This window comes from Mya arenaria, chromosome 11, assembly GCF_026914265.1.
Source record: "Mya arenaria isolate MELC-2E11 chromosome 11, ASM2691426v1".
NCBI classification, from domain to species: Eukaryota; Metazoa; Mollusca; class Bivalvia; order Myida; family Myidae; genus Mya; species Mya arenaria.
This window is the reverse complement of record NC_069132.1, coordinates 22588793-22600900: the sequence shown is the minus strand read 5'-3', so window position 1 is coordinate 22600900 and position 12108 is coordinate 22588793. Positions and strand designations below refer to the sequence as shown.

The 12108-nt window shown below is 42.0% G+C and overlaps 1 protein-coding gene across 1 annotated transcript; it reads right to left on the bottom strand.

The window, feature by feature from the left end:
- Positions 1-8407: 8407 nt before the first annotated feature.
- On the bottom strand, positions 8408-11429 carry LOC128208420 (basic salivary proline-rich protein 4-like). The gene is made up of 2 exons (XM_052911979.1): positions 10932-11429; positions 8408-8503 (listed from the first exon to the last, which is right to left on the bottom strand). The coding sequence occupies exons 1-2, from the start codon at positions 11427-11429 to the stop codon at positions 8408-8410; spliced, it is 594 nt and encodes a 197-aa protein (XP_052767939.1).
- Positions 11430-12108: the final 679 nt, after the last annotated feature.

Genomic DNA, 12108 nt, shown 5'->3' with positions numbered 1-12108 from the left:
TCCAAGACCCATGCTTATAACGTGTACCGATGTATTTCGCAAATACTGCATCAGGTAATATTCAAAGTCATCAATCAAATATAGAATCACACACATATATTTTATTTCAAGTCTTACTGCCCCAAATTGAAAAAAGAGTTTAAAAAACATACTTTCTATGGTAGATAACCATACTACAGCATGTTCGACATAAGGTATATATCACTGCTTTGACAGCCCTAGCTGAGACCTACTCCATCAAAGGGTTTACCTGACTCTACCATAGCACAAAACTGCACTCAATATACTGACAAATAAAGACGCTACGCTTTAATTGACATTTACAAACAACGTTGTCACATTTAGAGACAGTTAAAATTAACACAATCATGCAATCAAACAGGCTCAGGGAATATTCAGTATGCAGCTCGAAGACACAACACAATCATTCCGGGCATCACTCAGATACTGCTCACTATATCTAATATGGTATTATTTTTATTGACAATTAAAACTATTTTTATTGACAATTAAAAATGAACTCAATTATATAACAGGCCCAGGGAATATTTCGTATACAGCTCGAAGACACATAACAATCAATCAGGACATCACTCAAATACCGCTCACTATATTTATTATGGTGTAGATATGAGCATCATTAAGTAGTGTATGACCAGCAGTCGCCTATATTGCTATGGTATTAAAATAACATATATCCATATTAACGTAAATTGTATATAATGTTGTTTATTTCTTGTAATGAGATAGTCTATAAGTTATATTTGGTAAGAAATGCAGCCCGTCAAGATAAAATGCCTTGCATTTGTCTCCTATTTTATGACAAGGAATGCACAAATGATATATTTTACTCATGATATATATGTAAATATATCTTAAATGGCCGACTTTTACATTTTGTTTATTAGTGGTGGCGAATGTGTGCCTTAGATGATGAATTTACCGAACAGTATATCACCGACCTATAATTTATCGTTTATAGGTCCGTGGTTATATTTCCCACACATTGACTTTTTCAATGCATATATTTGACTAAGTTTTAACGACAGTATATGTAATGTGACATGAACAGTTCTAGGCACTTTAAACCTCTCCACAAAGCACTTACTCGGAACAAATGTAATAAATCTTTTTGACATCAAATGCCATTTTTGAGGGATTTTGAACAAAAACGATTTTGAGACTATTACCACAAAATAGACGGTTTAAAATTTGCATTTTAGACGCTAGTGGACAAAAAGAATAGATCCATTATCTAACGATCGCCTCAGTGGTTGGGTGAACATGACATACGCGTTGGGAACGTCTTCACAACAAGTGCACTACTTACAAATCGTAAGATCGCGATTTTTTCAATTGAGTACTTTATAACAAGTGTCAAGTTTAAAAAATAAAAAAAAATAAAAAAAATAACGTTTAATTCCTAATGCTTGGCCACAACGCGCCCATGGTGCATTTGTGCAACGACGCGGCAGGAAATTAGGGTCATCGGGGGTCTTTGCAAGTCCTACGAGATGTTGAGCAGCGTGGCATCGACGTGCCGTTGTGAGTCAAAAATTGGACATGCACATTTTTATTCCATGAATTTGTTTGTGGTATCTATGACGTGTTGCGGTTGTGAGTCTGCTGTACGATATTTTTCGACAATCTCGAGACTGTCGTGGGTGAAATATCTTGTCGTGGGTATCAGCATTTTGTTTTTAGTCAAACAATCTAACGACTGTCGCATAACAGCATCACGGTTGTCACAGGGCAGTCGTGAAACAGTTGCAAGATTGCCTCACCAATTCTGTAATTCCGTAAGAGGCTAGCAGAACATTGTCGTGCTGTCTTGCTTCAGTCTTGTAACATATTTTCGTTTTATGAGGGATACTTATTAGCTCGGGCGAATGAACGCTTGAGATTAAATACTGTCTGCCGTCGCTGTGAGAAGATGACCATTCCCCCTCATTACATCAGCCACTGTAAACACCTTTCTCTTGTAGATTTTCTTCTTATTGGGCATCCTGGATACAAACTTGAATTACGTTTGCAAAATGTTGAATAAAATAATTTTACAATAGTCATGCATTCGGGAAGAACTTCGATGTTTCAACTGAACAATCTTGAGGGCAAATGGCAGGCAAGAGACCGGGCCTCGTTATAATCGATCGAGCGGGTTGACCCAACGGGTTGAACGGGTGACACACGACTGTTGCACGCGCATCCCACGAGTAAACCATAACCTGGTCACGTGAAAAACAGCCCCGGACAATGCCCGACAACTCACGATGGTCCCAAGACTGTAGCAGGGCTGACTTGCGACAAAACCACAACTAAACCACGACCTTTTTTTTTCGGTCGTGTCTCCATCGCCAAACCATCTTCAATGTGCCGTAGCACTTGTGTCAACTCTAAATAGATTCGAGCCATGATGAAAGATCTTGCCACGACAAATATTTTATTGGTCTTTCACCACAAAATTTCGTCTAATCCGTTATGACCGGGGCGCAATAGGGGCTTAGATAAGCATAGAACAATACATCAGCCAACGTATTTGTTTCAAAATATATAAGAAATAGGGATTCGAAAAATCGATCGAACGATTCATTGCCCTTAAATGATATCTAAATGTAAGTTTACTACAGTTGGTAGAAATTACCAAAAGAGTATTAATTAAATAGCTCCTTAAATAATAGAATGCGCATGTTCTAAATTATTACTTTGGCGATTTTTGGAACTTATCTTAAAAATAGAGTTTACAGAAGCAAAATATATAAAATAAGTATTGTGATTAAATATGGGCCGCCACTCTGCACATTGATGCCAGCGGTAGTTCTAATAATAGTCCTGTATACCTTGTTTAACATACATGAGTATATATCCACTGTTTTTTATTGACCCACAAACTAATATATAAAAAAAAGATATGTAAAATCTGGAGAAGTGATCAATCCATGTATCCATATCGAACTATTTTGTTTCAAGTACTCATTTATTTTTTAAACATAACATACGATACTATATCATATACTTTTATTTGCTGATTCACTTTGCTCCTAAACACAGTACCCATCTACACAAATATGTGAATTTTGGATGAATGGTTACCCTGTATTATTTTGGTATCATTTTAAAGGGGTTTGTTCGCAGAAAAAGAAAATATTGAAATATTGCAAAATAGTTTCAAGTTTCAAGTCTGATTTCAGTCCGAATGAGGCGCAACTTTACAAACTGTATATACTTTATTTATATGTAATTTTTCGTCATTTATTCAATATATTAGTTATCAGCTAGCAATTACCTTTTAATTGATACAAACATTATAAATGGGTCACAAGGCATCCTTATACAACATTGTTGTTAACGGAGCTATCAGAGAACTAGCTAATTTGTAGGTCGGAATCCTTCAATCATTTTAGAATAAAATGACTCATAAGTTGGTTTGCTCAATGCTCGAACCATTTGCACTTGCATATTATTCTAACATTAAAATGACAGCAAATAAGATATGTGTGATCATAACATATCGCGACCCCATGTAAGCTATATAATAAATATGTCAAAGAACGAATAAGCGTTTTTGCGTTGACTTTAATGTCATGTAAATTTAAAAGTTATGCATAAATTAAGAAATAAAATGCTAATTGCAAAAAAATAAACAATTGTTCTTGGAAGTCACGAGACTTGGATTTGTGTTAGGCGTTTAAATATTTCGAAGTATAGCTACATGTATGTACATTCCAGAAACAAAATACATGTTTATTCCCCCTCCACCCACCCTGTTTAAAATTACACAAATGTTCGTTTGGGACTTTAGATAAAAAATATTTCATTTCATTTTTGAGTGTCTGGTCTCAGCCCTTGCAAGCGATGTTTGTATCTGCGTACTTGAAGTTAATATGTGCTCATATGGTGTGTGTGTGTGTGTGTGTGCGTGGGTGCGTGCGTGCGTGTGTGCGTGCGTGCGTGCTAGGTATTGATAAACTATGTTATGCGTATATATCATGCTTAGTGTTGTGTGTGTCTTGCTTGCATTCTCTTCTTGTCCCTGACCAAGAATGCCGTATTTCTGGTAAATGGCTTATAGTTTCAACTAGGACTAGCAAATACAAACGATCAAAGGACCAAGGGCATTATGCAATTCGTTAAGCTCTATTTATCCTGATGGCTCTTAAGATCACAATTGTACAACAAGATTTGAAAGTTATTTACTTGGCTATGATGTTCAACCATAATACGTTGTAAATATGGAACCAGCGCATTAGGAGTGAGATTTATACAGGTACATACTACCAATCAGTTTAATGATCTTCCGACAATCTTGTTCAAGGTATTTGTAATTGCACAGCCATGTTTCCGCAGTTAATTCCTGACAAGAGGGACAAAGAAGAGTAACTCCGAAATGGTTGAAAATGTCTTGCAAGTATTTAAATATGAGGCCAAAATTGATAGTATTCTGAACTGATACGTAACCAATATTCCTAGCTCTGTTTTGTCCTATTTTCTACCTGTTTATCATAGTTTATATATATATAAAATAATTCCTTTAACAGTGTGCGTGAAGATGAACACGACACCGTTTTCAAAATATTATGTTGCTGATAAATATTAAATTGCCTATATTTTGCAATGACATGTAGACACAATATCTTGCAAGACGATACCCCCATCATTTTTATTGCATTTTTGTAAAATGTCCATGAAGATAATACGAGCTCTCGTTTATACTCTCGTTACCTGATCCAGCGAGGATGCCCCGTTGTGTGTGAATTTGCATCCATGAAAGATGTAATTATTTTTGTGGGACCTCATTTACTGTTTGAAAAGATATATCAACACCTTGAAAGGTTTATTATAAGAATATTCAATTAGGCCGGTCGAAAAACAAGCATTTTATTACAACCCTTTGTTGAAGTTTACGTGCATTTTGACAGGATTCGTATTAACCAAGCACGCAAATAACCCCATCAAGATGATAATAATCAGACAGTGACATTTTTATTTAATTTAACAATTTTTTTACTCCTAGTGCTGGTCATTGACATTAGTAATTATTTCAAGTGTTTATAAAACAGCTTAAAACTGTATGCGATAACATCCACCTCCCAACCGACTTATAAACACAACTTCGTCATAAGCACATACTTATAGATCTTTTTGGCATTTTAAATACGTAAACATATCAACATTTTAAAAAGTGCGTTAGAAAATATAGGGACAGGCTCACTGTAGTGACACAAGCAGTAACAAACTGAACCGCACACTACAGGGGCAGGCTCATTGTAGTGGCATCAGGATCAAACTGAACAGCGCACTACAGGGACAAACGCCTAGTAGTAGCACCAGAGTCAAACTGAACCGCACACTTAAGGGACTGGCTCCTTGTAGTGGCAACAGGGTCAAACTGAACCGCACACTACAGGGGCAGGCTCCTGGTAGTGGCACCAGGACCAAACTGAACCACGCACTACAGGGACAAGCTCTCGGTAGTGGCACAAGGGTCAAACGGAGCAGCGCATTACAGGGACAAGCTCCTGGTAGTGGCACTAGGGTCAAACTTAACCGCACACTAAAGGAACTGGCTCCTTGTAGTGGCACCAGGATCAAACTGAACCGTGCACTACAGGTACAAGCTCCTGGTAGTGGCACCAGGGTCAAACGGAACTGCGCACTACAGGGACAGGCTTCTTGTAGTTACACCAGGATCAAACTGAACAGCGCACTACAGGGACAAGCTCCTTGGAGTAACACCAGGATCAAACTGAACCGTGTACTACAGGGGCAGGCTCCTTGTAGTAACACCAGGATCAAACTGAACCATGCATTACAGGAACAGGCATCTTGTAGTTACACCAGGAGCAAACTGAACTGCACACTAAAGGGCCTGGCTCCTTGAAGTGGCACCAGGATCAAACTGAACTGCGCACTACAGGGACAAGCTCTCGGTAGTGGCACAAGGGTCAAACGGAGCAGCGCATTACAGGGACAAGCTCCTGGTAGTGGCACTAGGGTCAAACTTAACCGCACACTAAAGGGACTGGCTCCTTGTAGTGGCACCAGGATCAAACTGAACCGTGCACTACAGGTACAAGCTCCTGGTAGTGGCACCAGGGTCAAACGGAACTGCGCACTACAGGGACAAGGTCCTTGGAGTATCACCAGGATCAAACTGAACAGCGCACTACAGGGACAAGCTCCTTGGAGTAACACCAGGATCAAACTGAACCGTGTACTACAGGGGCAGGCTCCTTGTAGTAACACCAGGATCAAACTGAACCATGCATTACAGGAACAGGCATCTTGTAATTACACCAGGAGCAAACTGAACTGCACACTAAAGGGCCTGGCTCCTTGTAGTGGCACCAGGATCAAACTTAACTGCGCACTACAGGGACAAGCTCTCGGTAGTGGCACAAGGGTCAAACGGAGCAGCGCATTACAGGGACAAGCTCCTGGTAGTGGCACTAGGGTCAAACTTAACCGCACACTAAAGGGACTGGCTCCTTGTAGTGGCACCAGGATCAAACTGAACCGTGCACTACAGGTACAAGCTCCTGGTAGTGGCACCAGGGTCAAACGGAACTGCGCACTACAGGGACAAGGTCCTTGGAGTATCACCAGGGTCAAACTGAACAGCGCACTACAGGGACAAGCTCCTTGGAGTAACACCAGGATCAAACTGAACCGTGTACTACAGGGGCAGGCTCCTTGTAGTAACACCAGGATCAAACTGAACCATGCATTACAGGAACAGGCATCTTGTAGTTACACCAGGACCAAACTGAACCGCACACTAAAGGGCCTGGCTCCTTGTAGTGGCACCAGGATCAAACTGAACCGCGCACTACAGGGACAAGCTCCTGGTAGTGGCACCAGGGTCAAACGGAACAGCGCACTACAGGGACAGGCTTCTTGCAGTGGCACCAGGATCAAACTGAACAGCGCACTACAGGGACAAGCTCCTTGGAGTAACACCAGGATCAAACTGAACCGTGCACTACAGGGAAAGGCTCCTTGTAGTAACACCGGGATCGAACTGAACCGTGCATTACAGGGACAGGATTCTTGTAGTAACACCAGGATCAAACTGAACCGTGCATTTCATGGACAAGCTACTTGTAGTAACACCAGGATCAAACTAAACCCTACATTACAGCGACAGGCTCCTTTTAGTAACACCAGGATCAAACTGAAGCGTGCATTACAGGGACAGGCTCCTTTGAGTAACACCAGGATCAAACTGAAGCGTGCATTACAGGGGCAGGCTCCTTGTAGTAACACCAGGATCAAACTGGACCGTGCATTACAGGAACAGGCATCTTGTAGTTACACCAGGACCAAACTGAACTGCACACTAAAGGGCCTGGCTCCTTGTAGTGGCAACAGGATCAAACTGAACTGCGCACTACAGGGACAGGCTTCTTGCAGTGGCACCAGGATCAAACTGAACAGCGCACTACAGGGACAAGCTCCTTGGGGTATCACCAGGATCAATCTGAACCGTGTACTACAGGGGCAGGCTCCTTGTAGTAACACCAGGATCAAACTGAACCGTGCATTACAGGGACAGGCATCTTGTAGTTACACCGGGACCAAACTGAACCGCACACTAAAGGGCCTGGCTCCTTGTAGTGGCACCAGGATCAAACTGAACCGCGCACTACAGGGACAAGCTCCTGGTAGTGGCACCAGGGTCAAAGGGAACAGCGCACTACAGGGACAGGCTCCTTGTAGTAACACCAGGATCAAACTGAACCGTGCATTACATGGAAATGCTCCTTGGAGTAACACCAGGATCAAACTGAACCGTGCATTACATGGACAAGCTTCTTGTTTTAACACCAGGATCAAAATGAACCGGACATTACAGCGACAGGCTCCTTGTAGTAACACCAGGATCAAACTGAACCGTGCATTACAGGGACAGGCTCCTTTGAGTAACACCAGGATCAAACCGAACCGTGCATTACAGGGGCAGGCTCCTTGTAGTAACACCAGGATCAAACTGGACCGTGCATTACAGGGACAGGCATCTTGTAGTTACACCAGGACCAAACTGAACCGCACACTTAAGGGACTGGCTCCTTGTAGTAGCACCAGGATCAAACTGAACCGCGCACTACAGGGACAAGCTCCTGGTAATGGCACCAGGGTCAAACGGAACAGCGCACTACAGGGACAGGCTTCTTGCAGTGGCAACAGGATCAAACTGAACAGCGCACTACAGGGACAAGCTCCTTGGAGTAACACCAGGATCAAACTGAACGGTGCACTACAGGGAAAGGCTCCTTGTAGAAACACCGGGATCAAACTGAACCGTGCACTACAGGGGCAGGCTCCTTGTAGTAACACCGGGATCAAACTGAACCGTGCATTACAGGGACAGGATTCTTGAAGTTACACCAGGACCAAACTGAACCGTGCACTACAGGGACAGGCTCCTTGTAGTAACACCAGGATCAAACTGAACCGTGTAATACAAGGACAGGCTCCTTGGAGTAACACCAGGATCAAACTGAACCTTGCATTACAGGGACAGGCTCCTTGGAGTAACACCAGGATGAAAATGAACCGCACATAACAGGGACAGGCTCCTTGTAGTGGCACCAGGATCAAACTGAACCGTGCATTACAGGGACAGGCTCCTTTGAGTAACACCAGGATCAAACTGAACCGTGCATTACAGGGACAGGCATCTTGTAGTAACACCAGGACCAAACTGAACCTTGCACTACAGGGATAAGCTTCTTGTAGTTACACCAGGACCAAACTGAACAGCGCACTACAGGGACTCCTTGTAGTGGCAACAGGATCAAACTGAACAGCGCACTACAAGGAGAGGCTCCTTGTAGTAACACCAGGATCAAACTGACCAGCGCACTACAGGGACAAAGTACTTGTAGTTACACCAGGACCAAACTGAACCGTGCACTACAGTGACCTGCTTCTTGTAGTGGCACCAGGATCAAACTGAACAGCGCACTACAGGGAGAGGCTCCTTGTAGTAACACCAGGATCAAACTGACCAGCGCACTACAGGGACAAGGTACTTGTTGTTACACCAGGACCAAACTGAACCGTGCACTACAGTGACCTGCTTCTTGTAGTGGCACCAGGATCAAACTGAACAGCGCACTACAGGGAGAAGCTCCTTGTAGTAACACCAGGATCAAACTGAACAGCACACTACAGTGATCAGCTTCTTGTAGTGGCATCAGGATCAAACTGAATAGCGCACTACAGTGACCTGCTTCTTGTAATGACACCAGGATCAAACTGAACCGTGCACTACAGTGACCTGCTTCTTGTAGTGGCACCAGGACCAAACTGAACCGCGCACTACAGTGACCTGCTTCTTGTAGTGACACCAGGACCAAACTTAACCGCACACTACAGAGACAGGCTCCTTGTAGCCGCACCAGGACTAAACTTTACCGCGCACAACAGTGAAAGGCACCTTGTAGTGGCACCAGGACCAGACTTAACCGCGCACTACAGTGACCTGCTTCTTGTAGTGGCGTCAGGACCAAATTGAACCGCGCACTACAGGTACATGCACCATGAGTGGCACCAGGACCAAACTTAACCGGGATCAAACTGAACCGCACACTACAATGACAAGCTTCTTATAGTGGCATCAGGACCAAATTGAACTACGCACTTCAGTAACAAGCTTCTTGTAGTGACACCAGGATCAAAATGAACCGCACACTACAGGGACAGGTTTCTTGTAGTGACACCAGAACATGACATTTGGCTATGGCAATATAAAGAAGAAGAAAACAACGAGAGGCCCAGAACATGGAATTTGGATATGATTATACATGCATAAAGAAGAAGAGACAACTGACTGCCAGACACGGAAAAGTACATTTTTGGGTGTATCGTATTATACATGACAGCGTTGGATACTCACGATTGACCCATTCCGGTCGGTCGTGGGTGTCCGACAATTGTTATGTAGTTCATCCAACAATCGGACACCCTCTCTCTACCCAGCAATCCTCATTAACGGCTTCATCTGTTTCGTAAGCACATGCTATGTTTCGTATAAGAAAACAAGTGGTAAAAATAGGTATAAGCGTTGCGCCATACATTACTCGTAAATGATGATGTGTAATAGTTTAATGGATGTATGTGCATTGTGACATTCTTGATAATGCAAAGCTGTTAGTTCATGTGAAATCGTACGTCCGTATTTTAAAGTGTTAAGAGAATAACTTATACTATGAAAATAGTCCATAGCCTACAACAGCTGAGGTCATTACTCGCCATACAACTCAGGTAGAAAAGGTTTATGACTTTAGACTTCAATAGACTCTGTATTTTAGTATATAAATGAAACATGAGAAATATTGTATCTTTCATTCAAAACGTCCTAAATAATATTTCGGTATAATTTGGGCAATCCCATTCATCAAAACAGAAAACTGAGACCAACGAACCAAGTTACTTTATACCGTAGAGTCCGGTTAACACATTCAGGGTGTAAATAAGGACATTCTCATGGCTTTACATTCGCTCAATGTGTTGTGCTTTTAAACAGCAACGCCAACTGTACGTGATGTGAGTTGTTCTAACGATGATGTGAACTTTGATTATATGAGCATCTAATACAGTCACATCAGTTGCACAGTTGCATATCGAGTTCTGCAATGCTTTTATAGACACGCTTTGCAACCAACTTCCTCTGGGTACTCTGCAGTGTTCTATTCGGACAAAATTGGGGCTTAAATGCGGAAAATGGAACATCTAATTTTAGTCGAAACGACGCAATTTTATCAATAAGAAGATATCCTGACCCTTTCACTAAAATGATCGAAACTACACCCAACACTAACAACGGTATAGCCTTTTGGGGATGCATAGTTATTAGACCAAGTGTATTGGATGCGATTTCAGCCATCTGATTTAAAACGTTGTACAATTAGTTTGATAGAAAAATATACTTGGTTGGGAACCACCGTAACCTGACAATTATGTAGCATATACTTCTTAGAGGCTGTTGAGACAACCTCTGTCGTTTGTTCAGGGGGTAAGGCTCTCGGAGAGTTGACATGAGAGGCTGTTGAGACAACCTCTGTCGTTTGTTCAGGGGGTAAGGCTCTCGGAGAGTTGACATGAGAGGCTGTTGAGACAACCTCTGTCGCTTGTTCAGGGGGTAAGGCTCTCGGAGAGTTGACATGAGAGGCTGTTGAGACAACCTCTGTCGTTTGTTCAGGGGGTAAGGCTCTCGGAGAGTTGACATGAGAGGCTGTTGAGACAACCTCTGTCGCTTGTTCAGGGGGTAAGGCTCTCGGAGAGTTGACATGAGAGGCTGTTGAGACAACCTCTGTCGCTTGTTCAGGGGGTAAGGCTCTCGGAGAGTTGACATGAGAGGCTGTTGAGACAACCTCTGTCGCTTGTTCAGGGGGTAAGGCTCTCGGAGAGTTGACATGAGTAGGCATTGTCCTTAACCGATTATTGTATTGTAACATTCATTTTTATCGAGTATCGTGACTAGTATAATTCCTTTCATTTCGAAACAAATTAAATGACTTCTCAATTTGATCAAATTTCAATTACATTTGAGAGGACAGTTTAATTGGTTAATCTGAAAATCCCACACCATTTTGTCTTATTCGGTCGTAGAAAAAGATATATATTCTCCAACACTCTGCTGGCATGTTGATTTTTTAAAAATCTTTATCATATTGATAATAAGATATGAAAAAATTATCATAACCCTTAAAAGACAGTCCCATTTCAGGGACACCATTTAAATATCCTGAATTGAGGCCACGGCGCTCCGACCTTGACCTACATACAATGTATATCTGGAGTTTGATAGAACGTACTTTCTTTTACTCACATTCAAATGCTGTGATAGCATTTTTAACGTTTTGCAATTTAAAACAGATCTAATGAATAAATCGATCAAAGTGACACTAGTTTTATTGCCGTTCGCCTTCCTTTTTACTGTATATTAAAAGGTTGTAATGTAAGCTTCCCATTAGCAGGTTTCACATTATTTCTGCGGTAATTAAGTTTGCTTGACTTGTGAGCAGCATTCTGTACCAAACTTCTTGATGAAGACTAGCAGTTTATACGACCATATATCATTTGTTACTTGACAGGTATCGAGGC

Excerpts from the sequence above, each read along its gene's own strand:
- LOC128208420 (XM_052911979.1), bottom strand. The coding sequence starts at position 11,429 with ATGCCTACTCATGTCAACTCTCCGAGAGCCTTACCCCCTGAACAAGCG. Across the intron at positions 8,504-10,931 it reads TTACGGTGGTTCCCAACCAA|GTTCAGTTTGATCCTGGTGT; the intron begins GTATATTTTTCT and ends CTGTAATGCAAG.